The 27,463-nt window shown below is 44.4% G+C and overlaps 1 protein-coding gene across 1 annotated transcript; it reads left to right on the top strand.

Annotated features, from left to right (window-relative positions):
- Nucleotides 1-89: 89 nt before the first annotated feature.
- On the top strand, nucleotides 90-27,437 carry KLHL20 (kelch like family member 20; the record flags this gene model as incomplete). The annotated part of the gene is made up of 11 exons (XM_080699398.1): nucleotides 90-148; nucleotides 5,195-5,768; nucleotides 8,001-8,159; nucleotides 9,194-9,288; nucleotides 12,567-12,682; nucleotides 15,242-15,425; nucleotides 18,847-18,990; nucleotides 20,492-20,625; nucleotides 21,577-21,785; nucleotides 24,435-24,541; nucleotides 27,353-27,437. The coding sequence occupies exons 1-11, from the start codon at nucleotides 126-128 to the stop codon at nucleotides 27,435-27,437; spliced, it is 1,830 nt and encodes a 609-aa protein (XP_080555524.1). The 5' UTR covers nucleotides 90-125.
- Between the last annotated feature and the right edge of the window lie 26 nt (nucleotides 27,438-27,463).

Raw genomic sequence — 27,463 nt, 5'->3', positions numbered from 1 at the left:
GACGAAGGGGGTGAATGATTATGAAGGTTGTTGCTGGAAAGACCGGAAGTAGCTTTTATTAAGTTACGGTTTCTGTTGTTTCAGGTTCGGCTTCAGAGTGTGGTGAAGGGTACTTTTCATGGTGCATGGAAGGAAAACCAATGCGCAGGTAGGCATTTAAGAAGGAAAAACATAGGTTTTACTGGTTGAAATTCAGGCTTCATTTAAATATTAGTAACATTCTTCAGATCTTACCAAATTTTGCTTGGAACTAATTATTTTTGTTCTAAAATAAACCAAAAATAATATAAGAAACTAATAGCTTTTAATAGCAAAAAGTGTAGGAATTAGATTTCTTCCGAATATTGTGGATGTTATATAGTTTTTAACAGTTAACTTTCTTTTTCTTTTCTTTTCTTTTTCTTGTAGTACTGGGGATTGAGCCCAGGGGCATTCTACCTCTGACCTCTACTCCCAGCCCTATTTTTGATTCTTTATTTTGAAACAGGGCCTCACTAAGTAGCTGAGACTGGCGGCGAACCTGTGATCCTCTTGTCTCAGCCTCCTGGGTCCTCTTGTCTCAGCCTCCTGGGTACTAGGATTACAAGAGTGTGCCACCACACCCAGCTAAATTTTCCTTTATGCATAGTAACTTTTATGATAAATAGCCATTAAGTGTACTACATACTATGTGGATTTATTATAATCTTTTTGCATATGTGTGTGTGGTACTGAGGGTTAAATCCAGGGGTATTCTACCTCTGAGCTACACACTCAGCCCTATTTATTTTTTATTTTGAAAGAGAGTCTGACTAACTTGCTCAGGGCTTTGCTAAGTTGCTGCAGCTTGTCTCAAAAATTTGATCCTCCTGTCTCAGCCCCCCAAGTATTGGGATTACAGGCAGTTTATTTTTAATTCCTTATCTAATGTAGAGGATTTGTTGCCATATAAGAATTATACTTCTGGGCTGGAGATGTACCTCAGTATAAGTGGAAATCACTTGCCTAGCATGTGTGAGGCGCCAAGTCCAATCCTGAGTACTGCAAAAAAATTATACTGATTTATAATAACAATTTGCTGCATGCCTGATTACACATTTGATTATTTCACTGATATTCAGTACTACATTTATTCTGTTCATTAAAATAGCTGCATTCCAAAGAACAGTGTTTAAAGATTTAAAAGGTATAGAAAACAGAAGCGTATAAGGAAATATTGTCCCTTCCCAACTCTAGAATTTGACAAAATCAGCCCCGCTCTGTCTTTGTTGCTTAACTCATTTTATAGTTATAAATTCCATCCAATCATGTGTTCCTTAATATCAGAGAAGAGCTCCTGTTTTAGAGGAAAAACATTTCATGGTGATGGTATGACTTAGAACTAGGAGCTAGAACCAGAGTGTATATCTTCTTCCAGATCTGTTACTGACTTATCAATTGACCTTGAACTGTTCACCTTCTCTGGTTCTCAGTTTACTTTTCTAATGTCTCTGATGAGGATATTGGGAATTAATGAATGTTTGCAAATGCTTTGAAATCTCCAAATGAAAAGATGTTATGGAGGTGAAAAATCCAATTTCCTTATGTATATCTTGCTCTGTAGGATGATTAATAATTGATCACATGTGTCAAATGCTTCCTCACTTCAGTTTCCAACATGACTGCAAAAGCCGGCTAGTACTTGTCATCCTCAGCTGTTATAAATGTCATGTCTTATATAATTGCTAAAATAAGAGATTATTTTTAAAGGAAAGGCTGAGCATGGGAATGTTTTTGGTTAGTTAGTAATTTCCATACAAAATAGTCTCTTAATCACTCTACCTGTTCCTTTTTTTCTTGCCTTACTACATAATATTGTCAGTCATTGAGAATCATGTTGGGTGATCCACACGCCGTCCATGGTCAGGTCCGAGCTGATTCTTGTCAGGTCGTCATCTTTGCTGCTGCGTTCCAGAAGGCAGTCTCGAGAGAGTAGTGCTGGGTTCTCACTCAGCTGCTCTTAAAGAAGCTTTGAGCCACCAGGCCTGTAACCCAGTACTTGGGAGGCTGAGTTGGGAGGAGCATGGGCTCGAAGCCAGCCTCAGCAATTTAGCAAGGCCCTCAGCAACTTGATGAGACTCCATCTCCAAATAAAAAATAAAATGAGGCTTGGGGCGTAGCTCAGAGGTAGAATTCTCTTGGGTTTAATCCCCAGCACCACACACACACAAATTTTGAATGAGAAGTAAAAAAGAAAGAAAGAGAGCGAGCAAGCTTGGAATGAGAAGTGACTCTTTATACTGAGATTACTTGAAGACAAGTTCATTCTTCCTGCTAGAGCCTGACCCCTTTGAGTCTCGTGGGTTTTCATATGTTTGCACCTCTAGCATATAACGATTACTGAATTAAATCAAGAGTCCACAGACTTTTCACTGCAATAAAACATCAACAACAAAAACTAAAAAATAAAAGGTTGAAATTATTGTTAAGGTATTTTGTATTTTTTATTCAGGATTATTTTGATTGTACCTTTAACATTAGTATAGCCATTATGGAAAACAGTATGGAAGGTCTTCAAGAAACTACAATTGGAACTACCATATGTTCTAGCTGTCCGTTACTAGGTATAAATTCAAAGGAAAAGAGTATATCAAAGCGATATCTCTACTTCTATATTTCTTGCAGCACTCTTCACAATAGCCAAGGTATGGACTCAAGTGAGGCCCCCACTGATAGGTGAATGGGTAAACCAAGTGTCTGAGGGGCCTCGCATGAGGCTGGCCGTGATCAGAATGCCTGAGCGCCTTGCCTTGCCTCCCTTGTGAGTCCATGGACTCTGGACGGCTGTCCATCAGAAGAGAGTCCATGGACTCTGGATGGCTGTCCATCAGAAGACTGCTCATTGAGCCGAGGATCAGAAAGAGAAATAGGATGAGGAGCATGAATGTGAGCTGTTTGACTTAAGTGATGGGACCCAGCATGGGGTTCCTGTTTTACACAATGCGCACTCTTAATAATCTTATACCTGTCATATCCAGGATCTCACTGAATGCTGTTCAACAGTATGTTATAGATTTTTGCCCTTCTAAACCACTTTTAAGCTTTACTGATTTTTTTTTTAACTGAATCTATTTGCCTATAATCCCAGTACTTGGGAAACTAAAACAGCAGGATTGTAGGTTCACGGCCAGCCTCAGCCTTAGCAAGGCCTCCACAACCTAGGAAGACCCTGTTTCAACATTAAAAAGTAAAATGAAATAGGGCGTGTAGTTCAGAGATAGAATTCCCCTGGGTTCAATCCCCAGAAACACATACACACACACACACACACACACACACACACACACACACACACTGCACCATAGTCCAGGCACTGAATGTGTTATTACCCTCACATCCCTTATTCGAGCTACATTTTTTATCCTAGTATCCTTCTTCTGGTCATTTATTTGTCTTTCTCCCTCTGAATATTTAGGGTACCTGATTGCCTGTTTATATACCTTTGAATTTTCCACAGTCCGTAACAAAATGCTTTGCACAGCTGTGCATGGTGGCACACACTTGTAATCCCAGCATTTGGGAGGCTGAGACAGGATTGGGGTTCACTGACAGCCTCAGCAACTACTTAGTGAGGCCCTTTGCAACTCAGTGAGACCCTGTTTCAAAATAAAGAAGAAAATATAGGGCTGGGAGTGTAGCTTGGAGGTACAATGCCCCTGGGTTCAATCCCCAGTACCGCAAAAAAAAAAAAAAAGCTTTGCACATTATAAGCAATTAGTAAATATTTATTAAAAGAATAAATGCCAGCCAGGTGTGGTGGCACACACTTGTAATCTCACTACTTGGGAGGCAGAGACAGGAGGATCTCAGTCCCCTCCTCCTCCTCTTCTTCCTCCTCTTCTTCTTCTTCTTCATACTGGGAATGGAACCCAGGGGCCTTCTACCTCCAGGCTATACTCCCAGACCTACTTTATATTTTTATTTGGAAACAGGGTCTCCCTAAGTAGCTAAGACTGGCTTTAAACCCGTGGGATCCTTCTGTCTCAGCCTCCCAAGTACTGGGATTACAAGCATATGCCACTACACCTGGCTTCTTCTTTTCTTCTTTTAACTTCTTTAGAAACTAAAAAATTAACTCTAACTGTATAATTTTGAACCACAACAAATACATATATCCTATTTGGTTAAATTATAAAACTTTTTAAATGAATTATATGCCATTTAGAGTCAAATCTCTTCCCTGAAAAATTAACCAAAAGCTCTCAATCCTGAACAGTTGTCATTTTCTGACATAAAAATCTGTCACATTGACCTTGGCTTTAAAAAGTCTGATACCAGCCAAGTGTGGTGACACACACCTGTAATCCCAGTACTTGAGAGGCTAAAACAGGAAGATCACATGTCTGTGGCCAGACTCAGCAACTTAGTGAGGCTCTGGATTGTTTTGTTTTTTGTTTTTGTTTTTGCGGTACTGAGGATGGAACACAGGGACGTTCTACCTCCGAGCTATACCCCCAGCCTTTTTTTTTATTGAAACAGGGTCTCACTGAGTTGCAAAGGACCTCACTGAGTAGCTGAGGCTGTCCGCGAACTCCAATCCTCCCGTCTCAGCCTCCCAAATGCTGGGATTACAAAGCATATGCCACCACGCCTGGCTGAGAGGCTCTGTTTTAAAAACAAATAAAATAAAATAGGGCTGGGTTATAGCTTATATGTAGAATGCCTCTGGGTTCAATTCCCAGGACCACAAAAAGAAAATTTTTTTGATACCCCTTTCAAGAAGTGAACCTAAAATCTCCATGTGGAGCTGTGACAGCTGATAATAACATCTATAGCTGATAGCTGGCAAGTTTCTTTGAAGTTGGCATTAGGTGATTTCCAATTTTTTATTAAACTTTAAACTATGAAAAGTGCATTATAGAACTTGTGCACACCTGTAATCTCAATCCTTGGGAGGCTGAGACAGGAAAATCTCAGCTTCAGGCTAGTGCGTGGTAACTTCTTAGCAAGACCCAGTTTTCAAAATAAAAATAAAATCGGCCCGGCGTGTACCTCAGGACTCAATTCCCAGTACCGCAGAAAGAAAGAAAGGAACAAGGAGTTCTTTGGGCCTTGGGTCTTTCGGTAACTGCAGTTTTCCTTACCTCCTACTGATGGACACTTTATTTAGGGTGGGAGGTAGCTGCTGCTGCTGCTGCTATCACCATCTTCTCTCCCTGCCCGCTCATCCCTGCAGGTGTACCAACATTCGACCGGGAGAGACTGGAATGGACGTAACAAGCCGCTGCACCCTTGGAGACCCCAACAAACTGCCAGAAGGGGTTCCCCAACCTGCCCGCATGCCCTATATCTCGGACAAGCACCCCCGGCAAACCCTGGAGGTGATTAACCTTCTGAGGAAGCACCGGGAGCTCTGCGACGTGGTGTTAGTGGTCGGCGCCAAGAAGATCTATGCCCACCGGGTCATCCTGTCGGCCTGCAGCCCCTACTTCCGAGCCATGTTCACCGGGGAGCTGGCAGAGAGCCGCCAGACCGAAGTGGTGATCCGAGACATAGACGAGAGGGCTATGGAACTACTGATTGACTTTGCATATACCTCGCAGATCACTGTCGAAGAAGGCAATGTGCAGACCCTTTTGCCAGCGGCTTGCCTCCTCCAGCTGGCAGAAATCCAGGAGGCCTGCTGTGAATTCTTAAAGAGACAGTTAGATCCCTCTAACTGCCTGGGCATCCGGGCTTTCGCAGACACACACTCTTGCCGTGAGTTGCTAAGGATAGCAGACAAGTTCACACAGCACAACTTCCAGGAGGTGAGTCGTTGGGTTTGAGTGCATTCCTGACCGGCGTGTCAGGAAAGCAGTGTGGGTTCACCTTCTGCCGTCACTCACGCCTGCCTGGGTGATGACTGTTCGTTCTAACCCATCAAAAAAGTAAACGGCTTTAAGTTCTCAGCCTCGTTTTTATATGAAAGGCCAGTTTTGTATTCCACCAGCAAAACTCATTTCTCCCTAGCCATATTCATAAAAGGCTCATTTATAAGCCAAAATATAGTTCATTAATTCATAGAAACCTGTGCCTGAGAGGATAACTGCAGTCAGCCATTTGCATAAGGCATTTTCTTCCTGATTATATGGATCATTCAGCAGAATAAATCAGAGGTTATTTGGTTAACGAATAATCAGGAAAAATGAATATGGATGGCATTGAAAGAATTTTCATTAAACTATTTTTTACTTATTCATTTAACAAATATTTGTAAAGCTACTATGTTTTATGCACTGTGCTTGGGAACATAGACTATGTTATTGAACAAAAAATCCAGAGTTTCTATTCATGGAGTTTATAATCTACTTGCTGTTGAATGTGTCACTACACAAATAATAAATCACAGTTGATGCTGCAGAGATGTAGCAGACCTGGGTGATGTGAAAGTGTACAGAAAGATTTAACGTTAGTTCTGGAAAACTTGTGCAAATCCTGAGATAACAAAAGCATAACTGATTCGAAAAACTGGAAAGAAAAAAAAAAGCCCACCTGCGACTCCAAGAGCTAGGGAAAGGATGTTACGTAGTCATTTCACAGGAAGAAGAGGGTCAGATCACACTGGCGTCCACAGACTATATCAAGAGTTTGAGACAATCTTCAGAGCAAGAAAACCATTATAGGATTTTAAGCAAAGGAAAGATGTGGTCCATTTTACACTTTAATGTCCCTTTTTTGCTCATTAATATAACCTCCAGTGGATTAAAGATGTAAACATACAAAAAGAAACCATGGGAATATCAAAAGATGGCATGGTACAATTATTTCCTAATCCTGAAGTGAAGAAAGCCTTTATAATTGACTAATACAGAGAGGATAGAAGACAAAATTTGTAAATTTGCCTACATAAAAGCCATAATTTTCTGCATGGTAAACCAAAGCTACAATACTAAGTCAAAAGTCAAAGACAAACTGAGGGAAAATATTTGCAATTCCTACCATAGACAAAAGGCTAATCTACCTCATATATCAAGTCGAGGTCAATAGCCTAGACGAGTGAGCAGCAGAAAAGAAATTCAGACCGCACTTGGACACCTTTAAGTTTCCCCGAGTCTCTTAAACAGTCCGACACCGTTCCAAGTGGTGGAACAGCTAGTGGAGCCACGTCGTGACTGGCGCTGTCTCTGCGCCGCTGTCACTCTGCATCCTTGAGCCCTTAGTGCTCTTGGAATTCGTGGCGGGCCTATGCAGCAAGGCAGTGGTACCCAGTGGTACCCAGCTGCCCTTTCAGCCCCATCTGCCCGTTCCCTAGAGCTGGAAAGATAAGTCGGTGGGTTGCTGTTTCTCACTGGGTTGCCTGTCAGAGTGGTTGGGTCCCCAGGGCCTTTCGGTGGGCCAGTCCTCTCCTCACATTCGTGCTTGCAAAATCGCCACACCCTCTCCCTTTTTCTAAACTGGCCCCTCGGTGTTTCTGTCTCCAACACTGCCCTTTACCAGCCTGTCTTTCTCTGAAAGCTTTTCCTGCTTTTTTTTTTAATGTGCCTCATATTTCTGGAGTTTTGATTTGGTATAATTTGTACTGGGGATGGAACCCAGGAGCTTCTACCTCCAATCTATATCCCCAGCCCTGTTCTATTTTTATTTTGAAACAGGGTCTTACTAGGTTGATGAGAATCTCACTACTTACTGAGGCTGTCTCGGAGCCTGAGATCCTCCTGTCTCAGCCTCCCAAATCCTGGGATTACAAACATGCACCACCACATGCAGATGAGGGGTGTCCATCCTCAGTACCACAAAAAGAAAAAGAAAAAAGAAAAAATTAAGAGGAACGTGGTATCATTTTTCTTAAATTGCTTAAGGCGCAAATGATTAATTTTTTGGTCAATCTTAATTTTGTCCTCTGATAATACTTTGTTCTGTTTTTAAATTTCTTTTTCCTTCAAGTATTGTTTTAAACTTCAATGCCATTGCGGAGAAGAATTTTGCCCTATAAGCTTGAAGAAAGATATTAAGAAATAAACATGCTCATAGTTCTTTTATTCTTCCCTAACGTTGGCCAGGTCATGGAGAGTGAAGAGTTCATGTTGCTTCCAGCCAATCAACTCATTGACATAATATCTAGTGATGAGCTAAACGTGCGCAGCGAAGAGCAAGTGTTCAGCGCAGTGATGGCCTGGGTCAAGTACAGCATTCAAGAACGGCGTCCTCAGTTACCCCAGGTGAGACTCGACGTGCTTCTCCAAGAAGCTGCTGTGTACTCCAGGAGACAAGATGCCCTGGTCTCACAGCAGTGAACAGCTAGGACTCTCCCTAGACGAGCCTGAGAGAAAGCCTGCCCGCCCCCAGGTGGCAGGACACATGTGCAGAGGAGTCTGCTTGTCGTTGTGCGCTTTTTACTCCATTGCCTCCTCTCCACTTGGAGTGATTCTACATTTGAACTGTAGCCTCATTCAAACCCTGATAAGACAAAAGGCACAAAAAGCGAGGTGCTTCTTTCCAAAGCTTAGAAATCCCAGCACACTTCCAGCAGTGAGGGGTGAGCGGGGCGTGAGTGGTCACTGGAGGGAATGCTGAAGACGCACTTCGGATTTGCCCGTTAGGTAGCGCCCTCCCCATCTGCAGGGCGAGGTGCGCTCCAAGACACTGGGCAAATGCTGAAACCGCAAACCTCACAGGTGCCACCCTTCCCTATGTATTACATACCTGCGGTAAAGGTTAATTTATGAATTAGGCACAGTAAGAGATTAAAAACAGTAATTAATAATGAAACAGAAGAACTCTAGCAATATCCCATGATAAAAGTTCTTCAAAACTTCTGGACTGTTTATTTCCGGAATTTTCCACTTAACATATTCTCACCAAGGTTAAAGTCCAGTGACTGAAACCACAGAAAGTGGAATTGTAGATAAGGGGAAACTGCTATAGTCTTTAATACTTTAACGGAATATTCTTTCAGAATGTTAACTGATTCGAGTCTAGTTATGGAAGACCTTATATCGCTGAAAGCATAAACTAGCATTCTGAAGGGGTATTCGTATACTTCCAAATTTTCAGTTCTCCTACATGACCAAAATGATGGTTAGGATAAATTTAGCGTCCGTATTTACGCCTTCCGTCCATCCTTTCTTCCCGTGTTCGATTGGCTGCCCGCGCACTTGGAGCGCCGTAGGGCAGCAGGGGGCTGGGCTGTGCGCTGTGGCGCTGTCTGGAGACGGCCGCGCCTCTGGGACTAATGGTGTTTGCTCCCTCCTAGGTGCTGCAGCACGTTCGTCTGCCCTTGCTCAGCCCCAAGTTCCTGGTGGGCACGGTGGGCTCTGATCCCCTCATTAAAAGTGATGAAGAGTGCAGGTATGAGTAGCCCTATTAAGAAAAACAACCAAGCATTCTTATCTCCTAAACCTCAGTCTAGATACTGCTTCAAAAATACGGTATTTCTTAGTGCTAAACCCAGGGCAGTAGTTAACAGGTGCTTCTGCTGGGCTGGGGGGAAGGAGGAGGGGGAGGAGGAGGAGGAGGAGGAGGAGATGACCACCTCCAGGTCCCGTGCTGTTAGTCTCATGTGCGGTGCTTATTGGGTAGAAGTGGCAGTACGGAGGTGGAGTTCTGAGGTTGTAATGCGAGCTTGAATTTGAAGAGGCGATTCTTTGTCTTGAGATACAGTGAATAACGCTGCGTGCTCTGTGTCACTGCTCGCTTTTCTGTCCCATTGCATGTCTAGTCGGGGAGGAGGACCAGCCTCGCGAAGACCCGACAGCATTAACGATCTGCCACCTCATGAAGCAGCTTTGCACAGATTTTTACTACAGCTGGTTTCAAAAACAGAAATTATTATTTTACTAGACCATCTCTTTAATATATACAGAATTTAACAAATCAGTTTCCAGTTTGAAAGATTGTAAAATTTAGGTTCATCTCTGGCATCTTTAATGATTTTCCCCCAGCCTGTTCCGAATAGAAAAGTAGGAGAACAGTTGGTATTCAGAGCTCCGTAGAACTACACTCACCTTTTGCCTCGTCCGTGATTAAAGACACTTAGGGTTATCCCTGACTCTAGAGCAGAGGGAAGGCATTTAGATTCATTGCATTTCTTCTGCACTCTGAGGCCTGTTCCTTTAACAGAAGATGCTATCAAGAGGTTTTATAAATTAAATAGGACAAATGTCAATTAATTTCCTGAAATATTTCCAGTAGCACAAAAGCAGAATCATTTGAATTACCCGTGCTGAAATCTGAAGAAGCGACACATGGATGTTCTTCGACATTAAGCATAAATCAGATTGTACGGATTGTAATACAGAGTGCCAGGAAGATAGGCAAAGTACCTGAAGCTGAGCGTGGTGGCGCACGCCTGTAATACCGGTGTTTGGGAGGACGAGACAGGAGAAGTGAGGGTTCAAGGCCTCAGCAAGACTTAGCAAGACCCTTAGCAACGTAGTGAGAACCTGTTTCAGACTAAAAAATAAAATAGGACTGGGGTGTAGCTTGAAGGTAGAAGGCCTCAGGGGTCAATCCCCAGCTCCATACCCCCAAAAATAATAATAAGTAAAAAAAATTAGTAAAGCCGGGCGTGGTGGCGCACGCTTGCAATCCCCGCGCTTGGGAGGCGGAGACAGGAGGATCGCGCAGGTTCAAAGCCATCCTCGCTGGCTTAAGAGATCCTGTTTCCAAATAAAAATATAAAATAGGTCTGGGAGTGTATCCCGGAGGTAGAAGGGTTTCCAGGAACCCCAGCACCACCAAAAAAATAAAAATAAAAAAATAAATAAAGATACTTGTGAATCCCCCCCCCCTTGGTGGTGGCACTGGGGTTCCTGGAAACCCTTCTACCTCCGGGCTACACTCCCAGACCTATTTTTTATATTTTTATTTGGAAACAGGCTCTCTTAAGCCGGCAAGGCTGGCTTCGAACCTGCGCGATCCTCCTGTCTCCGCCTCCCAATCATGGGGATTACAAGTGTGCATCACCGCGCCCGGCTGTGAATCACCTTTAAAAGAAGACCTTTCCTGGTTTTTGTTTTTGTTTTGTTTTTTTCAGTCTGGGGATTGAACCCAGTGGCATTCTACCCCAAGATGCTATTTTTTATTCTTTATTTGAAACAGGGTCTCACTATGTGTGGAAGGCCTTACTATATTGCTGAGGCTGACTGAGAACCTGCAATCCTCCTGTCTCAGCCTCCCAAGTACTGAGATTACAAGTGTGAGCCCACGCCTGGCTTTTCCTGGTATTCTAACATTGCCATTTACTAGGTGTGTGACCTTAGGACATTACTTTAACCTTTGTGTTGCAGTTTCTTTGTCTATAAAGTAGGGGTAATAATAATGCATATTCCATAGGACTCATGAGGCTTAATAGAGTTAATATAAGCATTTAAAAATAGGGGTAGCATGTAGCTATGTTGCTGTTACTACTAATTTTATGTTGGCTTGTGAAGTATCAGCTCTATGGTTCTCTTTCTCGGAGCCCTTGACTGACTTAAAACCTGCCTATTAGCAGGGCAAAATCTTTAATTATTGGAAGTTAGAAAAGACTCCTAATCACTGTTTTGTTTGGGGGGGGGGGTTGTTTTTAGGATAGACACACTCAGGAGGAGCCTTAGCAAAACCTTATATTGGGAAGTGTGTTATTGCATCATGCCTGGGAGGAGTGGTCTAGCAGGAACAAATTATTCTTCGTAACATAAATAACAAGAGAAAATCTAGAGTAGTTTAGGAAACACTCAAGTAATTGAATTTGCACTAACCAGGCACTGAATCACATAAAGGACCCGAGTGAACTATGTACTACACAGATAGTCTGTATCAGGATATTGTACTAACAAGGGTAATCATCAGGTTCTTCTCCTAAAGTACTGTCATAGAGTCAGGCATAGTGGTGCACGGTTGTAATCTTCATACTGGGAGGCTGAGACAGGAGGATCACAGGTTCGAGGCCAGACTCAGCTACTTAGTGAGGCCCGCTGCAATTTAGTGAGACACTGTTTCAAAATAAAGAATAATTTTTTAAAAAATAGCACTGGAGGTCTAGCTCGGAGGTAGAATGCCCCTGGATTCAATTTCCAGTTCTGCAAAAAATGAAAAAGAAAAGAAAAAGTACCGTCATTAGAAAAGATTTTTGTTCATCTTAGTGGACTTGAGATAAACCATTAATATGGTACCAGATACTAAATTAGTATTGACTATTGACTGTTTCTTTTCAACAATCTGATACTTGGCCCCATTTTATGACTTAAATAATATAACAAGTACCTGGTGCTGTGGCTCCCCAGGCCGCTGTTCTAGGATCCTGCAGAGTCTAATCAGACTCACTAGAAAGTGGTGACTATGCAGACAGGTAGTCGAGTTGTAATTTTTCAGTTTTTTATAAGTTATTGTCAGCTCCAAGCATGCTGAGCTTTAGGCTGTGTTTGTCTTGTGTTATGAAGTCATGATGAAAATAGTAATCAGTTCACAATTGAGAGTGGGACTGGTCTCGCTGCTTTTGTGTTCGTGCCAATTTGAATACAGGCTAGCGTGCGTGATTTGTTTTGACTTATGCTCATTCCTCTTTGCCAACCTGTACGTTCCTAAACTTGATTGACAATGTTATTTAGACATTTTGAATAAAGGCAGAATTTTTTCGTCTACAGAGACTTGGTAGATGAGGCTAAAAATTACCTCCTGTTGCCTCAAGAACGACCACTAATGCAAGGACCAAGGACAAGGCCACGGAAGCCTATCCGATGTGGAGAAGTGCTCTTTGCAGGTTTGAATCTTGTGCGTGTGTGTGTGTGTGTGTGTGTGTGTGTGTGCGTGTGTGTGTGTGTGTGTATCGCTGGGGACTGACCGCAGGGGCATTCTACCTCTGAGCTCTGTACCCCTACCCCAGCCCTATTTTATCTTATTTTTTATTTTGAAACAGTGTCTCACTAAGTTGCACAGGGCCTCACTAAGGTTTGAAGTCTGGTTACAAACCTGCAATCCACCTGTCCCAACCCCCCAACTACTGGGAATACAAGAGGTTTGATCTTCATATACGCAACTAAGCCAGATATTCTCCCATGTAATTTGAATCATCTTTTGGACAATTTTGGTATCTCTTGCTGTAAGAAACACAGAATAAATCCACAGGTAGCTTGACTCAACGCATAATCCAATAGTGTTACTCCCCAAAAGAGTGCTCTATTTTTAGACACATCAAAAAAAATCACACGGGGGTGTTACGCTATGTCACATGCCCCGACATATTCCAGTGTGCAGGTCACCTCCTAATTTCATGGAGTCATCAAAAAACATTATCTTTCATCAAACAATTACCCTCTCTCCTAGCTCAGTCAACCTATGCCGAGCCCGAGACAACCTGCTGTATTACTTTTCCCCTGCTTCCTTCCCCGAAATCTTTGAGATCTTTTTGTTTTTCTTGTTGTGCTGGAGAACCCTCCCAGCACACCACAGTGGGCCATGCCCACTGTTCTGGTGCGCATCCAAGCCACTCGGGCCCGCTTCTCCTTCGGAGCATACCTGTGGTGAAGGAGCAGGTGCTATATGCATGCTCTGTTTATTTGTTTTTTTGGTGCTGGGGATTGAACAAGCACTACAGACCCCGCAGCTGGCTTGCCGTCCTTTGCACACACCGTCTCCTTCATACCTCTTGCCCTGTCCTTGTACATGTGTTCTTTCCTGCCTGGAATATCTCTACCTCTTGAAGATGTACAAGTCGTGTATCAGAATGCAGCAGTGGAACCAGCCAACGCCTGTATCTAAGAAGCATAGACTTACTAAAACTTGGAAACTTAAGTAAAAGGCAACAGTAGTTCGCAGCCAGCTTCCTGAGTCAGCATTTGAAAGGAATCTGGAGAGTGAACTCGTGCAGGTCACGTATCCCTCACATGAAACCTGGGGCGCAGCGTTGCAGGTTTGGGGTATTTGCAGAGTGCCAGCCGAGCGTCCTTAACTTGAAAATATAAAATCTGAAATGCTCCAAAAGTCCACGTTTTGAGTACTAGCTTGGTTTTGGAGCATGTTTTATTCTGCATTTGTAGAGGGGAAACTCCACCTGTAAAAAGTTTTACTAAATGAGAAAGCTGCAACGCCAGTGAACAAGGGAGCGGACTTTATACGCACCAAAAATCAGCACGAGGCCGTCGAATTGAGCAGGACCTCTCTTCCTTCCCCAGGTCACAGAAAGATTTAAGTGTGCTCTCCTACAGGCCTGTTTTTTCCTTCAGTATTTATTGAACAACATTCGTAAAGTGATACTTATTTGATTTGGAGCCATATAATCCAACAAAAAGCTTGTCCTAATAGTCTCCACTATAAAATTATGCCTGAGATTTAATGATTATGCTATTTGATTGGCCTCAAGTGTTATAAACTCACATGTCCAGCCTAGATTTGTTTGTTTTTGTTTTTGTTTTTTTAGAATATAGAATGCTTTTCCTGTTATTATAATTCTTCATATATATTCAAATACAGAATTTAAATTTAAGCTAATTACACAAAATTTGTTGTAATTTAGTATTAGTTGAATATTCTGATTTAAATGAAACCATCATAAAATAAAATTTATAGACCATATTGAGACTTTAAAGAACTTTTAGATCCATCTAGAAGATGGCTAAGAGCATTATTCCCTTTATAAGCTGGCTCACGGATTTGAGACCCTGAAAATTAGTTTCCAAATGCTTTGAGGTTATGATCCCCTTATACTTTTTTTTTTTTTTTTTTTTTTTTTTTTTTTGGTGGTACTGGGGTTTCTGGAAACCCTTCTACCTCTGGGCTACACTCCCAGACCTATTTTTTTATATTTTTATTTGGAAACAGGGTCTCCTAAGCCAGCAAGCCTGGCTACGAACCTGTGTGACCCTCTTGTCTCCGCCTCCCAAGCGCGGGGATTACAAGCGTGCGCCACCACGCCCGGCCGATGCTTCATTTTTAAACTCTAGAATCTAGCTCTTATTTTGGATTGAAATAGATGATTTCAAAGAAAAACAAATTAAGCCTTTCTACCATAACTATACTTTTTCAAGGGTTACTCAGAGAAACTTAATGACTCAGTCCCCAAACCGTTACTCTGAGTACTGCTTACTGTATTAGCCGCTCGGCCTGCCGTAACAAAAGCCATAGGCCGGGTGACTTAAAGTTTACTTTCTCACAGTTCTGGAGACTGGAAACCAAAATCAAGGGTGTAGGCAGCTCGCTTTCTGGTGACTGCAGCTTAAACCCTAGCCTGCTTCCAGAGACGCTGGTCAGCCCGAGCGAGGCGCGCGGCGGGCAGGACGGCGTCTGGCCTGGCTGCGTTCTCAGCCTTCCCGTCACTCCCCAGTTGGTGGCTGGTGCAGCGGCGACGCCATTTCCAGTGTGGAGCGGTACGACCCACAGACCAACGAATGGCGAATGGTGGCGTCCATGAGCAAAAGGCGGTGCGGAGTTGGGGTCAGTGTTCTTGACGACCTGCTGTACGCTGTGGGAGGCCACGACGGGTCCTCTTATCTCAACAGCGTTGAGAGGTGAGTGAAGCTGAACCTTTTCTACCGTTCCGCAGGTTTCATTAGGGCTGTTAATTAGGAAACAGGTGTGACCCCTCTAGTATTATATCTGGCACCCGTTGGCCACCCGGCCGTTAGCATCTTGCAGGTCCTTCTGGGTCTGCTCCCCACCCTCCCCAGGCTCTCCCAATAGAGCCACCATTCCCTAAGCCGCACAGCCAGCAAACGGCCCGGGCCTTTCACAGCTGTCTTCCTCTCGAACTCTTCCCTCCCACCCTCCCTGTGAGCTGTTCTCTCATCCTGGGACCTCTCCAACCCTCTAAGACTTACAGAGCCTTCAAGAGGCAGATGGTACTTCCTGCCTAGAGTCCGCTGGCTGCAGGACAGTAGATTACTTACTCCTCTGCTCAGTATCTTGAACATGCTTGTACATGTCACGTTGTGCTGATTGTTGAACTGTCTTTTACCACAGTGCCTGGCACAGTGAGAATCTGCACCGACCGACATGCTTTTTGGTTTTCTTGGCTTTTTGTTGCTTTTTTGGTACTAAGAATTAAACCCAGGGGCATTCTACCTCTGAGTTATACTCACAGCCCTTTTTATTTTGAAATAGGGTCTCTTAAGTTGCTTGAAAATTTTGCTAAGTTGCTTAGCAAATACGTATCAGCCTTGAACCCGTATCAGCCTCCCAAGTACTGGGATTCTGGGCATGCACCACTGCACCCAGCTCAGTGACTGATATTTATTTTTGGGGGGTGGGGTACTGGGGATTGAACCCAGGGGTGTTCTACCTCTGAGCAACACTCCTAGCCCTATTTTATTTTTTTAATTTGAAACAAGGTCTTGCTAAGTTGCTGCACGCTGCTGGCCTTGAATCTATGATTCTATCTCAGCCTTCCAAGTACTGGGTTATAGGTGTGTGTCACTGTGCCTGGCTAATATTTTAAAAGCTTTTTGTTCTCAAGAACTTACTCTTTTTATTCAGCTGTATTGATTTATAGTGATTCTTGGTATTTCCGTAACACATCTATGAAATCCTGTAAGTGTACCATATCAGTGTGTGTGTGTGTGTGTGTGTGTGTGTGTGTGTGTGTGTGTGTGTTGGGGAAATATAATATATTACTGTAGCATATCAAATTGTATATATATACATGTAACAGGAATCAATGAATTAATTCCATAGGAGGACGGACATGGATTGGCAGGGAAGAACACTTAAAAAACAATTACAGTAGCGGGCATGGTGGCACATGCCTGCAAATCTAATACTTGGGAGGATCACAGGTTTGAAGCCAACCTCAGCAACTTAACAAGACCCTGTTTTCGAATAAATTAAAATAGGGCTGAGGGTGTAGCTCAGAGGTAGAATGCCCCTGCATTCCATCCCAGTACCACACACACACAGTACACATTGAAAATGAATTTTGCTTTTAAATCAAGTTATTTTTTTAAAAAGCAACAAAACCCAAATAAATAGAAAAAAAATCAATGAAGAGAAAAAAATTAATAAAATTTTAAAAATAACAATTGAGATAAGTATAAAAAGAGCAACTTGATAGTACCTTTATTTTGGGGGGGGGTTGGTGGTGGTGGTGGTGGTGGTGGTAGTGGTGCTGGAGATGAAACTGAGGGCCTTGTGCATGCTAGGTAGTCACTCTACCACTAAACTATACCTTCATAATAACCACCTTTTTTTTTTTTTTTGCAGTTCTGGGAGTTGAACATAAGTACATTCTACCTCCAAGCCATATCCCCTACCCAGTTTGTTTTTGTTATTGTTTTTGGGTTTTTTGTTTTGTTTTGTTTTGTTTTGTTTTGTTTTTTTGGTGGTACTGGGGTTCCTGGAAACCCTTCTACCTCTGGGCTACACTCCCAGACCTATTTTATACTTTTTTATTTTGGAAACAGGGTCTCTTAAGCCAGCGAGGCTGACATCGAACCAGGGCGATCCTCCCATCTCCGCTTCCCAAGCGTGGGATTACAAGCGTGCACCACCATGCCGGGCCTGATTTGTTATTCTTTATTTGAAACAGGGTCTCACTAAGCTGCAGTGGGCCTCACTCAGTAGCTGAGGCTGGCTGCAAACCTGTGATCCTCCTGTCTCAGCCTCCCAAGTGCTGGGATTACAAGCTGCGCCACCACACCTGGTTCCAATAACCACCATTTTTAGTAGCAAAATGTCAAATAGTCTAAGGATGTGTCAATAGGAATATGATTAAATAATGGACAGCATTTACAATAATAAAAGTGATCCAAGGGAGAGATTTAGAGCTACACTAATATAAATGGATGTCGAAATAGACTGAGAGAAAAACCAGCTCACATGTGTTACTCTTTATGTGAAGAAAACATGCATAAATATGTACATGAGTACATATTTACCTGCTTCCACATATTTTATTGAAGAGCCCTGAATCAAAATGGAAGCATTCCAGAATTCAAGTGAAATTCAAAGGGGACCTTAGCCTTATTGGTAGCATTCTAATTTTTAATAAGAAAATAAGGCTGGACATGGCTGAGATAGGAGGATCGTGGTTTGCAGACAGCCTTAGCTACTTATGCCCTCTGCAACTTAGTGAGACTGTTTCAAAATAAAGAATAAAAAAGAAGACTGGAGGTGTAACTCAGAGGTAGAATGCCTCTAGGTACCACCCCCAGTACTGAAAAAAAAAGAAAATATATTCATTCATAACTTAATTAAAAATGAATTTCTTTGTGTGTGTGTTTGTGTGCGTGTGTGTGTTAGTGGGGATGGAACCCTTCTTCCTCTGGGCTATACTCCTAGACCTATTTTTTTTATATTTTATTTGGAAACAGGGTCTCTTAAGCCAGAGAGGCTGGCTTCGAACCTACGCGATCCTTCTGTCTCCACCTCCCAAGCGTGGGGATTCGGGAGGCTGAGACCAGAGGATCACGGTTCACAGACAGTCTCAGCTACTTAGTGAGGCTCTCTGCAACTCAGTGAGACCCGGTTTCAAAATAAAGAATAAAAAATAGGTCAGGGGGTATAGCTCGGAGGTTGAATGCCTCTGGGTTCCATCCCAGACCTGCCAAAAAAAAAAAAAAAAATACAAGCTGGGCATGGGGTGCATGCTTGTAATCCCAGCATTCAGGAAGCTGAGACAGGAGGATCTGGGTTTGAGGACAGCCTCAGCTAATTAGTGAGGCCTTCTGCAACTTGGTGAGACCCTGTTTCAAAATAAAGAATAAAAAATAGGGCTTGGGTGTAGCTCAGAGGTAGACTGCTCCTGGGTTCCATCCCCAGTACTGCAAAAAATAAAAATAAATAACAATACAAAGTAGATTTTCAAATGCTTTTGTTAATAATCAGCCCATGCTTGGGGAAAGAATATATATCATGCAGGTCTTTTGACTTGAAATAGTGAACTTAACCCCGCTTCCATAGTGCAGTACAAACTCCGCCCCTGTGTGCTCTTCACAGATACGACCCCAAAACTAACCAGTGGAGCAGCGATGTGGCCCCGACCAGCACCTGCAGGACAAGCGTGGGCGTGGCCGTGCTGGGAGGCTTCCTCTACGCCGTGGGCGGCCAGGACGGCGTGTCCTGCCTCAACATTGTCGAGAGGTCATCCTTCTTAAGTCATTGGCAGATTTTGATTTATCTGTTTTAGAGAGGGCATATAGGGCTCTTTAAGAAGGACAGCTAAACTGGGCGTGGTGGCGCAGTTTGTAATCCCAGTACTTGGGAGGCTGAGACCGGAGGATCGCAGGTTCACAGCCAGTCTCAGTTACGTAGGTCCTTGCAATTAGTGAGACCCTGTTTTAAAAGAATAAAAAATAGGGCTGGGGGTGTAGCTCAGAGGTAGAGTGACCCTGGGTTCAATCTTCAGTACCACACACACAAAAAAAAAAGAACAACAGCTACAGCGGGTGTAGTGGCACACACTTGTAATCCTAGTACTTGGGAGGCTGAGACAGGAGGATGGCAGGTTCTGGGCCAGCCTCAGCTACTTTGTGAGGCCTTTTGCAACTTAGTGAGACCCTGTTTTAAAATAAATAAATAAATAAAAAAAGACTGGGGTGTAGCTTGGAGGTAGAATGCCCGGGGTTCTATCCTCAGTTCTGAAAAAAAAAAAAAAAAAAAAAGAAGAAGGAGAAGGAGAAGAAGAAGAAGAAGAAGAAGAAGAAGAAGAAGAAGAAGAAGGGCTGAATTTAGAACGTTGAGAGGTCTGCTATTCAGTGGATTTCCCATAGGCTTTCAGGAAAGAGTTTTTAATTGATCTTCAAGTTGAGAAAGCTGGAGAAAGGAGAAATAATTTAAAATTTTGTGTATGTGTGGTACTGGGGTTAAAAACCCAGGGGTGTTCTACCTCTGAGATATACCCCTGCCCTATTTTATTTTTTTATTTTGAAACAGGGCCTCACTAAGTTGCTGAGGCTGGCCTCCGCCTCAAACCTGCAATGTTCCTGTCTCAGCCTTCCAAGTACTGGAATTACAATCATGTACCACTGCACCTGGCTTAAATGTGTTTAATTCACAAATACAAATTATATATTAGGATCAACATGATGTTTTAAAATATGTGTATCTTGTAGAATGGCTAATGCATGCTAACTCACACACTACCTCACATATTTATCATTATTGTGCTGAATACACTTAAAATCTATGATAGCAATTTTCAAATACACAATACGTTGTTACCGACTGTGGTCACCCTGCTGAACATTTGATCTCCTGAACTTGTTTCTGGAATCGAGTATGTTTTGACCAGCACTTTCCTAATTGTCCCCCCACCCCAGCAGCACCATAGATATTAGAGGTCATTCTGCCCTGTACTTCTCTGAGCTAAACTTTTTTAGATTCCACATAAAAGTAACAAGATGGCGCAGAACTTGTTTTTCTGTGCCCGACATTTCACTCACCATAAGGTCCTCGGGCTCTCCCATGTTATCAGGAACAACAGGATTTCTTTCTTAAGGCTGAATAGTGTTTCATTTTGTGTGTGTGTCCCTTTTTTTAACTGGCACATTGCAGATCCAGCATATCTTTAGTGTGGTTTCAGACCTTACAGAAACATTTTCACGTAGTAAGAGCGTGCCCGCCGCCTGCTCTCTCGCCACAGGTATGACCCGAAGGAGAACAAGTGGGCCCGGGTGGCCTCCATGAGCACCAGGAGGCTGGGCGTGGCCGTGGCCGTGCTGGGAGGGTCCCTGTACGCCGTCGGCGGCTCGGACGGCACGTCTCCACTCAACACGGGTCAGTGCTCCTGGGCAGCCGGCTCCCCGACAGCACATTCTCCCGAGGAGACCCCAAGAGTATTTAAAAGTCTGGGCTGTCCTGCAGTTTAGGAAAATGCTTTGTTTCCCTTTCGGAGGATGCTTCTCCGCTCCTTCTGCAGCCGCGCCCTTCTAACACTTCCCCAAAATCTTTATTTCTCCCTCTGCTTTATAAGCTGCTGGGAATATAATGAATAAAAGAACTGCTTTCTGAATATAATTATTTTCTTTCCCCCCCACATGACCACCTCTCCTCAGAAAAAGAATATTACAACCTAAACATAAATAAAACCTTAGAGAAGCAGAGCTGGTTTACCCGGCCCTTCTACTAGTGGTCACGGTGTCTCCTGAGGGTGCGGTCGGTGTGCTGCTCCTGTCAGACTGTCCCGCGTCTGGTCTCTTCAGTGGCTTAAACTGCTCCAGGCTGTAGCAAGGAAGAGCAGAGTGCAGAAGTTGTCTGCTTATAAAATTACGGTACTGAATGAGGTTTATAAATGAAACAGTCTACCAGGCGTAGCGGTACTTGGGAGGCTGAGAAGGGAGGATCACAGGTTCAAAGCCAGCCCCAGCAGCTGAGCAAGGCTCTCACCAACTCAGTGAAACTCCGTTTCAAAGTCAAAAATGAAATAGGACTTTGGTGTACTTCAGAAGTAGAATGTCCCAGATTCAATCCCCAAACTAAAATATTGGGGGAGGCACCAACCAGTGCCCCCATTTGAAAGATAAAGAGAATGAGGCTCTTATGTGACTAGTCATTTAACCAGAACTAGAAACTCGGCCCCTCATAAGAGTAGATGTGTTTTCCAAAGGTGTACAGGCCTCGGAAGCAAAAATGACAGCCTGTGGGGTGTGTGCTGTCACGGGTGGGCCAGGGGGGACCGGGGGAGAGCGAGGGGTTGAGTGGTCACTCCTGGTCTTTCTTTTCCCACAGTGGAGCGCTACAACCCTCAGGAAAACAGATGGCACACCATCGCCCCCATGGGGACCCGGAGGAAACACCTGGGCTGCGCCGTGTATCAGGACATGATCTACGCCGTGGGAGGGAGAGATGACACAACCGAGCTCAGCAGTGCTGAGAGGTACAACCCCAGGACCAACCAGTGGTCCCCAGTGGTGGCCATGACGTCCCGCCGGAGTGGGGTAAGTGCCCAGCCGCACGAGCTTGGAGCTTGGGAGGCAGCACCAAGAGAAGATTCCGCAGAGGGACCTCGGCTGTTAAAGCCCCGGGCAGCCGGGTGGTGGACTGCTAGCGCACACGTTGTATTATCAGCTCTCTCTCTCCGATGCCACTGGAATGCTTTAAGGCAAAACACCACCTGCCAGCCCGCCTGGTAGTACGCACCTATCATCCCAGTACTTGGCAGCAGAGACAGGAGGATTGTAGGTTCAAAGCCAGCCGCAGCAACTTAGCTAGGCTCTCAGCAACTTAGACCATGTTTCCAAATAAAAAAATAGAATAGGCTGGGGGCATGGCTCAGAGGTAGAATACCCCTGGGTTTAATCCGCAGCAACACACACACACACACACACACACACACACACACACACCTGTTAAATTTATACTAGAAAAAAGCCCTGATGCTAAGTTTAATATATACTTGATGTACGATAGTTTCATTCAATTTCAGAAGTGGGGGGAATGCATCTTAAAACTAAAACTGATGAATTGTGTTCTTTCTAGCCATTTTTCCTTTATATATTTTTCATGTAGTCATTATATACATACATAAATACTTATGTAAAACATTTTTTTAAAAAGCCCTGGATTTGTTTTGATTGCTTTTAACTCTAGTAATTAAATATCTTATATCCATTCATATCTTAAATTAGGTAATCAGTTTTTATGACTTCTTTTGTTTTCTTGTTTCTCTGGAAGGCATCTCCCTGGATTATCTCCTGCCTTATCTATCTTCCTACCTATTACAGCCAGATATTCCAACATAAAATTGCAAGTTAATATTCCAGTTAGTTCATGTGTCAGTACAGATGTCTAGACAAAATCATATCTGGCCACTCCACCTGTTTCTTTTTTTTTTTTTTTAATGTGTGTGTGAGGGGTGCTGGGGGTTGAACTCAGGGGCATTCTACTTCTGAGTTACACCCCCAGCCGTATTTTGATTTTAATTTATTTGGAAACAGGTCTCACTAGGTTGATAAGAGCTTTGCTTGCTGAGGCTGCCCTCGAACCTGCACTCCTCAGGTGTGCGCCCATCTGTACATGCTGATGCAGGCCTGGCCTGGCAGACCTCTGCTGTGTAGACCTCAGGAGGCTCCGGGCGCAGCACAGAACCCTTCGTCCTGCATGTTTGGCTCAGTGAGGACCGTGTCAGGAGTCCACCGGGGCAGGACGGTCCATGCCAGAGAGCAGGAGCCAACAGGGCCCAGCGCCTCCCTGCTTTGAGGATAAACAGAGTGAGCTCTGGCTCCTCATGCAAGGGCACCACGGAGTGCGCCACGCATCCGCCCTCGCCGCCACGCCCGCTCTGTCCTGTTGATGGTATTTTCCCTCACTTAGCAAGTGTCACTAAGTGCTCACTGGGCTGAGGAAGCAGAGTGGGGCTGGCCTGACTCCTGTCCTCAGGGAGCTCCCCGTCTGGGGGAGGAGACTGAGGTGTTTACAGCGAAGTCAGTAAATACTGCCTGGTACTTACACGGGAGACTGTGCGCGATGCTTTGGGGAAGTACGGATGCCGGGGGCAGGGAAAGCCTGCTAGCCAGTCGCATGTAGCCAGGCCAGGACGGTAAAGAGATCACCATCAGGAACTGTGCAGAAGGTCTGGGGTGGGGCACTTGGACTGTTGGAGACAGACCCGCTGGTACAGGAGGAGGAAGGGGAGAATACAGAAGGTACGGCCAAACAGTCGCCCAGGGCAGATTTCTGAAAGCCCTGTCTGGAGTAACATAGTAAAGACTTTAAACTTATCTCTAGGCAAGAGAGAAGCTTAGAAAGGTGGTTTTTTTTTTGGTGGGAGGAGGTTCTGGGGATGGAACCCAGGGGCCTTCTACCTTTGAGCTACATCCCAGCCCTATATTTTATTCTTTTTTTTTTTTTTTTTTTTTTTTTTTTTGGCGGTGGTACCGGATATGGAACCCAGGGGCCTTCTACCTCCAGGCTACACTACCAGACCTATTTTTTATCTTATTTGGAAACAGGGTCTCTTAAGCCAGCTGAGGCTGGCTTCGAACCTGCACAATCCTCCTGTCTCCACCTCCCAAGCGCAGAAATTATAAGCATGCGCCACCACACCTGGCTTTTATTCTTTAAAACAGGGTCTCACTGAGTTGCAAAAGGCCTCACTAAGTAGCTGAGGCTGTTCTCAAACTGTGATCTGTCTCAGCCTCACAAACACTGGGATTACAAGCGTGCGCCACCATGCCCGGCATTAGAAAGGTTTTAAAATGTAGTGACAACATATGCTTTTTTTAAATTAATTAATTAATTTATTTATTTATTTTATTTGATGGTACTGAGGTTCCTGGAAGCCCTTCTACCTCCGGACTACACTCCCAGACTCATTTTATACTTTTTTATTTTTGGAAACAGGGTCTTTTAAGCCAGCGCGTCTGGCTTTGAACCAGCGCGATCCTCCTGTCTCCGCCTCCCAAGTGCGGGGATGACAAGCGTGCCCACCACGCCCGGCAACATATGCATTAAAAAAAAAATTAGTAGCAACTTAGAAAATGGATTAGAGTCAGCAAATACCAGAGATGAGAAAAGAAACATATGTAGAAAGCAGCCCCGTCCGGTGGCCGCCTGGGCCTTCAGCAGTGCTCTGCTGTCCCCTGCAGGTTGGCTTGGCGGTGGTCAATGCACAGCTCATGGCAGTAGGCGGCTTCGACGGCACGACGTACCTGAAGACCATCGAAGTGTTTGATCCTGATGCCAATACGTGGAGGTAATGGTCTGGCTGTGCTGCTCTGTCTTCCTGCCGGCCTGAAATCGTGGGCTTGGGATCGCCGTGACCGCCACGGCGCGGGGTCGGGGCATTGGCGCCCTGGTGTGTACTTGAGGAGGGCTGACGTAGCCCCAGTGAGTCCGTGCTGGTTCGTTTTGACTCCATTGCTCTAAGGTCGCTGCTATCTTATACAGTTCTTCTCTTTGGCAACCATGCTTAGAGGAAAAATGGGGGGGGGGTATTCTGCTCCCACCATGTTCAGCTGGGCAAACCAAGACACCCAGAAAAAATGACTCGTCTCAGCCAAGTTAGTGACAGAGAAGTAGCACTGAGGTCTTGGGCTCCCATCTGTCGGTGTAGGTGTTTTTTTGTTTTGGTGGGAAGCCTTATACCCAGGGGGGAAAATGATTGCAAGTACTTCTAAAAAATAATACCTTATTTCATTTTAAGCCCTATTTTTCCCTAGCACCTTTAAAATCATGTTTTGTTGGTGCATTATAATTATACACCATAGCAAGATTCCAGGTGCTGCCTGTGCACCTGCACACACAGCCTGGCGAGCTTCCTTCTGCGCCCGCACGCTGCCCTCCTCCCTCCACCTGCGCCAGTGAGGCTGGCGGTGATGCTCTGTGTAAGGACAGCCATCCTTTGCACTGGCTCCTTTCTCTGCCCTCTTTTCCCTCTCTACTCCCTTCCCTAGTCCCTCCACTACTTTTTTTTTTTTTTTTTTTTTTTTTTTGTGGTCCTGGGGTTCCTGGAAACCCTTCTACCTCCGGGCTACACTCCCAGACCTATTTTTCTCTCTACTTTCCACATTTGAGAGATGTATGGCCCTTGACTTCTGGGACTGGCCGATCTCCCTGAGCTTATGTTCTCGAGCTCCATACGTTTTCCATCAGACAACGTCATTCTGTCCTTTTCTGTGGCCCAGCAAGATTGCACTGCAGGTAGAGATCACATTCTCTTTACCCATTCATGTGTTGACAGGTTCTAGGTCCCTTCCACAGTTTGGCTGTTGAAATCTAGTAAATGTTAAGTTACTTTTAGGGAAGAAGCTACCTATTATTTAAGAGAGGCGAATTGTTAAACTTCATTTAGAGGTTGAATTTTACATTACTTTTAAAACCTTGCTAGAGCAGGGTGTGGCTGGTGGCGGAGGCTTGCCTGCTTGGGTGTGATGAGGCCCTGGGTTCCATCCCCAGAAACTCTTCTCCAAAACAGTTACTCATGTAACAAACCCTTCCCAATGCTCGGGTAGTCTTTATACATGCATGTCAGTCAGGTGACTCTTCGTTTATTTATATATTCAAAATATTTATCAACGTAGCAGATTCCCTTAAATCTTTAATCCTTAAATCCGACTCCACCCTGTTCATTAAGGATTTATTGAGTACTCAATGAGCAAAACAGAACCCCCTGCCCTCCCGGGGCTGGCACCGTGCTGAGGGAGACGAGCGGCACATGCCCAGAGGGGGTGCACTGGGACCCGCAAAGCCCAGGGCCGAGGAGAGGCTGGAAAGGGCCCGGGCAAGACCCACCGAAAAGGTGACGTAGCAAAACCTATTCAGGAAGGAAGAGGTGACGGCAGGGTGTCAGGAAGAGGAGCTTCCTACCTGTGGGACATTTTCTCCCATATACACTTCTCAGTTTTTACTGGGAATTGTGACTAAGCATAATTTGGGAATCTGACATATAAGGACTTTTTCTTGATTACTGTTCCTAGAAAGTGTTGTAATATAAGATGAAATCATTTTATTTATTTACCTGTTTAGTGGTGCTAGGGATTGAACCCAGGAGAATTGTAACTCCGAGCTGTACCCTCAGCCCTTCTTTGTTTCTGGGGTGGGAGGGGGGGGCGTTGTTCTGTTGCGGTACTGGGGGTGGAACCCAGGAGCATTCTACCTCCAAGCTACACCTCAAGCCCTATATTTTATTCTTTATTTTGAAACAGGGTCTCACTGAGTTGCAAAGGGCTTCACTAAGTAGTAGCTGAGGCTGTCCTCGAACTGCAATCCTCCTGTCTCAGCCTCCCAAATGCTGGGATGACAAGCGTGCACCACCATGCCCGGCTTTGTTTCTGTTTTTGAAACGGTCTCTCTAAGTTGCTAAGAGTCTTGTTACTTGGCTGAGGCTGTGCTCCAACCTGTGACCCCTCCCGTCGCCGCCTTCCGAGCACTGTGATGACAGGCATGCCTCACCAGGCCCGGCCATGAAGATCATCTGTAGAGAGAAACATCTAAACTGTTGTGGTTACATGTCCCAAACTTAAACCACGTTACCTCACTGCTGGCTGAGATCTAGCCTTCTTTTCTGTGGAAGTCTTCATTTTGCAGATCTTGTACACATGTTACAAACACTGTTTACGCCTATCTAGTGTTGTTCACACAGGATTTGAGGAGTCTCACGAGACCACATACAAGACAAAAGTGTAAAAATAGGTAACTGAAGACGTTTAGGCAAAGGGAAAATGCAGACGGGAAAGTGATCTATACAGGGGCAAAACTGGACACTAACTAGTAGGATGGAAGATCCTGTGTATTCGTTCACGAAAAGCCAGTCTGTGCTGGTGCAGAAAGCAGCTGTGGTACTTTTTATTCCTCAAGTCGCCTCATACATGAGAGCGTTTTGGTCGCTGTCTGAAATAGCTCTGCTACTACCAGTGGTCAGCTCTGGCCTAAGCTGTAGAAGAAATCTTTGTGCCTGGAATATTAGTTGTGCTAAAACCAGAGAAACGCGTTTGCCTGACCTCTTGCTCCAGCAGATGGAAACCATGCTTTTCCAGTTAGACGGTCTGATTGTGTCTCTTTGCAGGTTGTATGGCGGGATGAATTACCGTCGGCTGGGAGGTGGCGTAGGTGTGATTAAAATGACACATTGCGAATCCCATATATGGTGAACACGTAGAAGACAGTCCTGTGTGCA

Source organism: Muscardinus avellanarius, assembly GCF_963383645.1.
Source record: "Muscardinus avellanarius genome assembly, chromosome: 7".
Taxonomy (NCBI): Eukaryota; Metazoa; Chordata; class Mammalia; order Rodentia; family Gliridae; genus Muscardinus; species Muscardinus avellanarius.
Note: the sequence above shows the minus strand (reverse complement) of the source record. Positions and strands in the feature narration are given on the sequence as shown.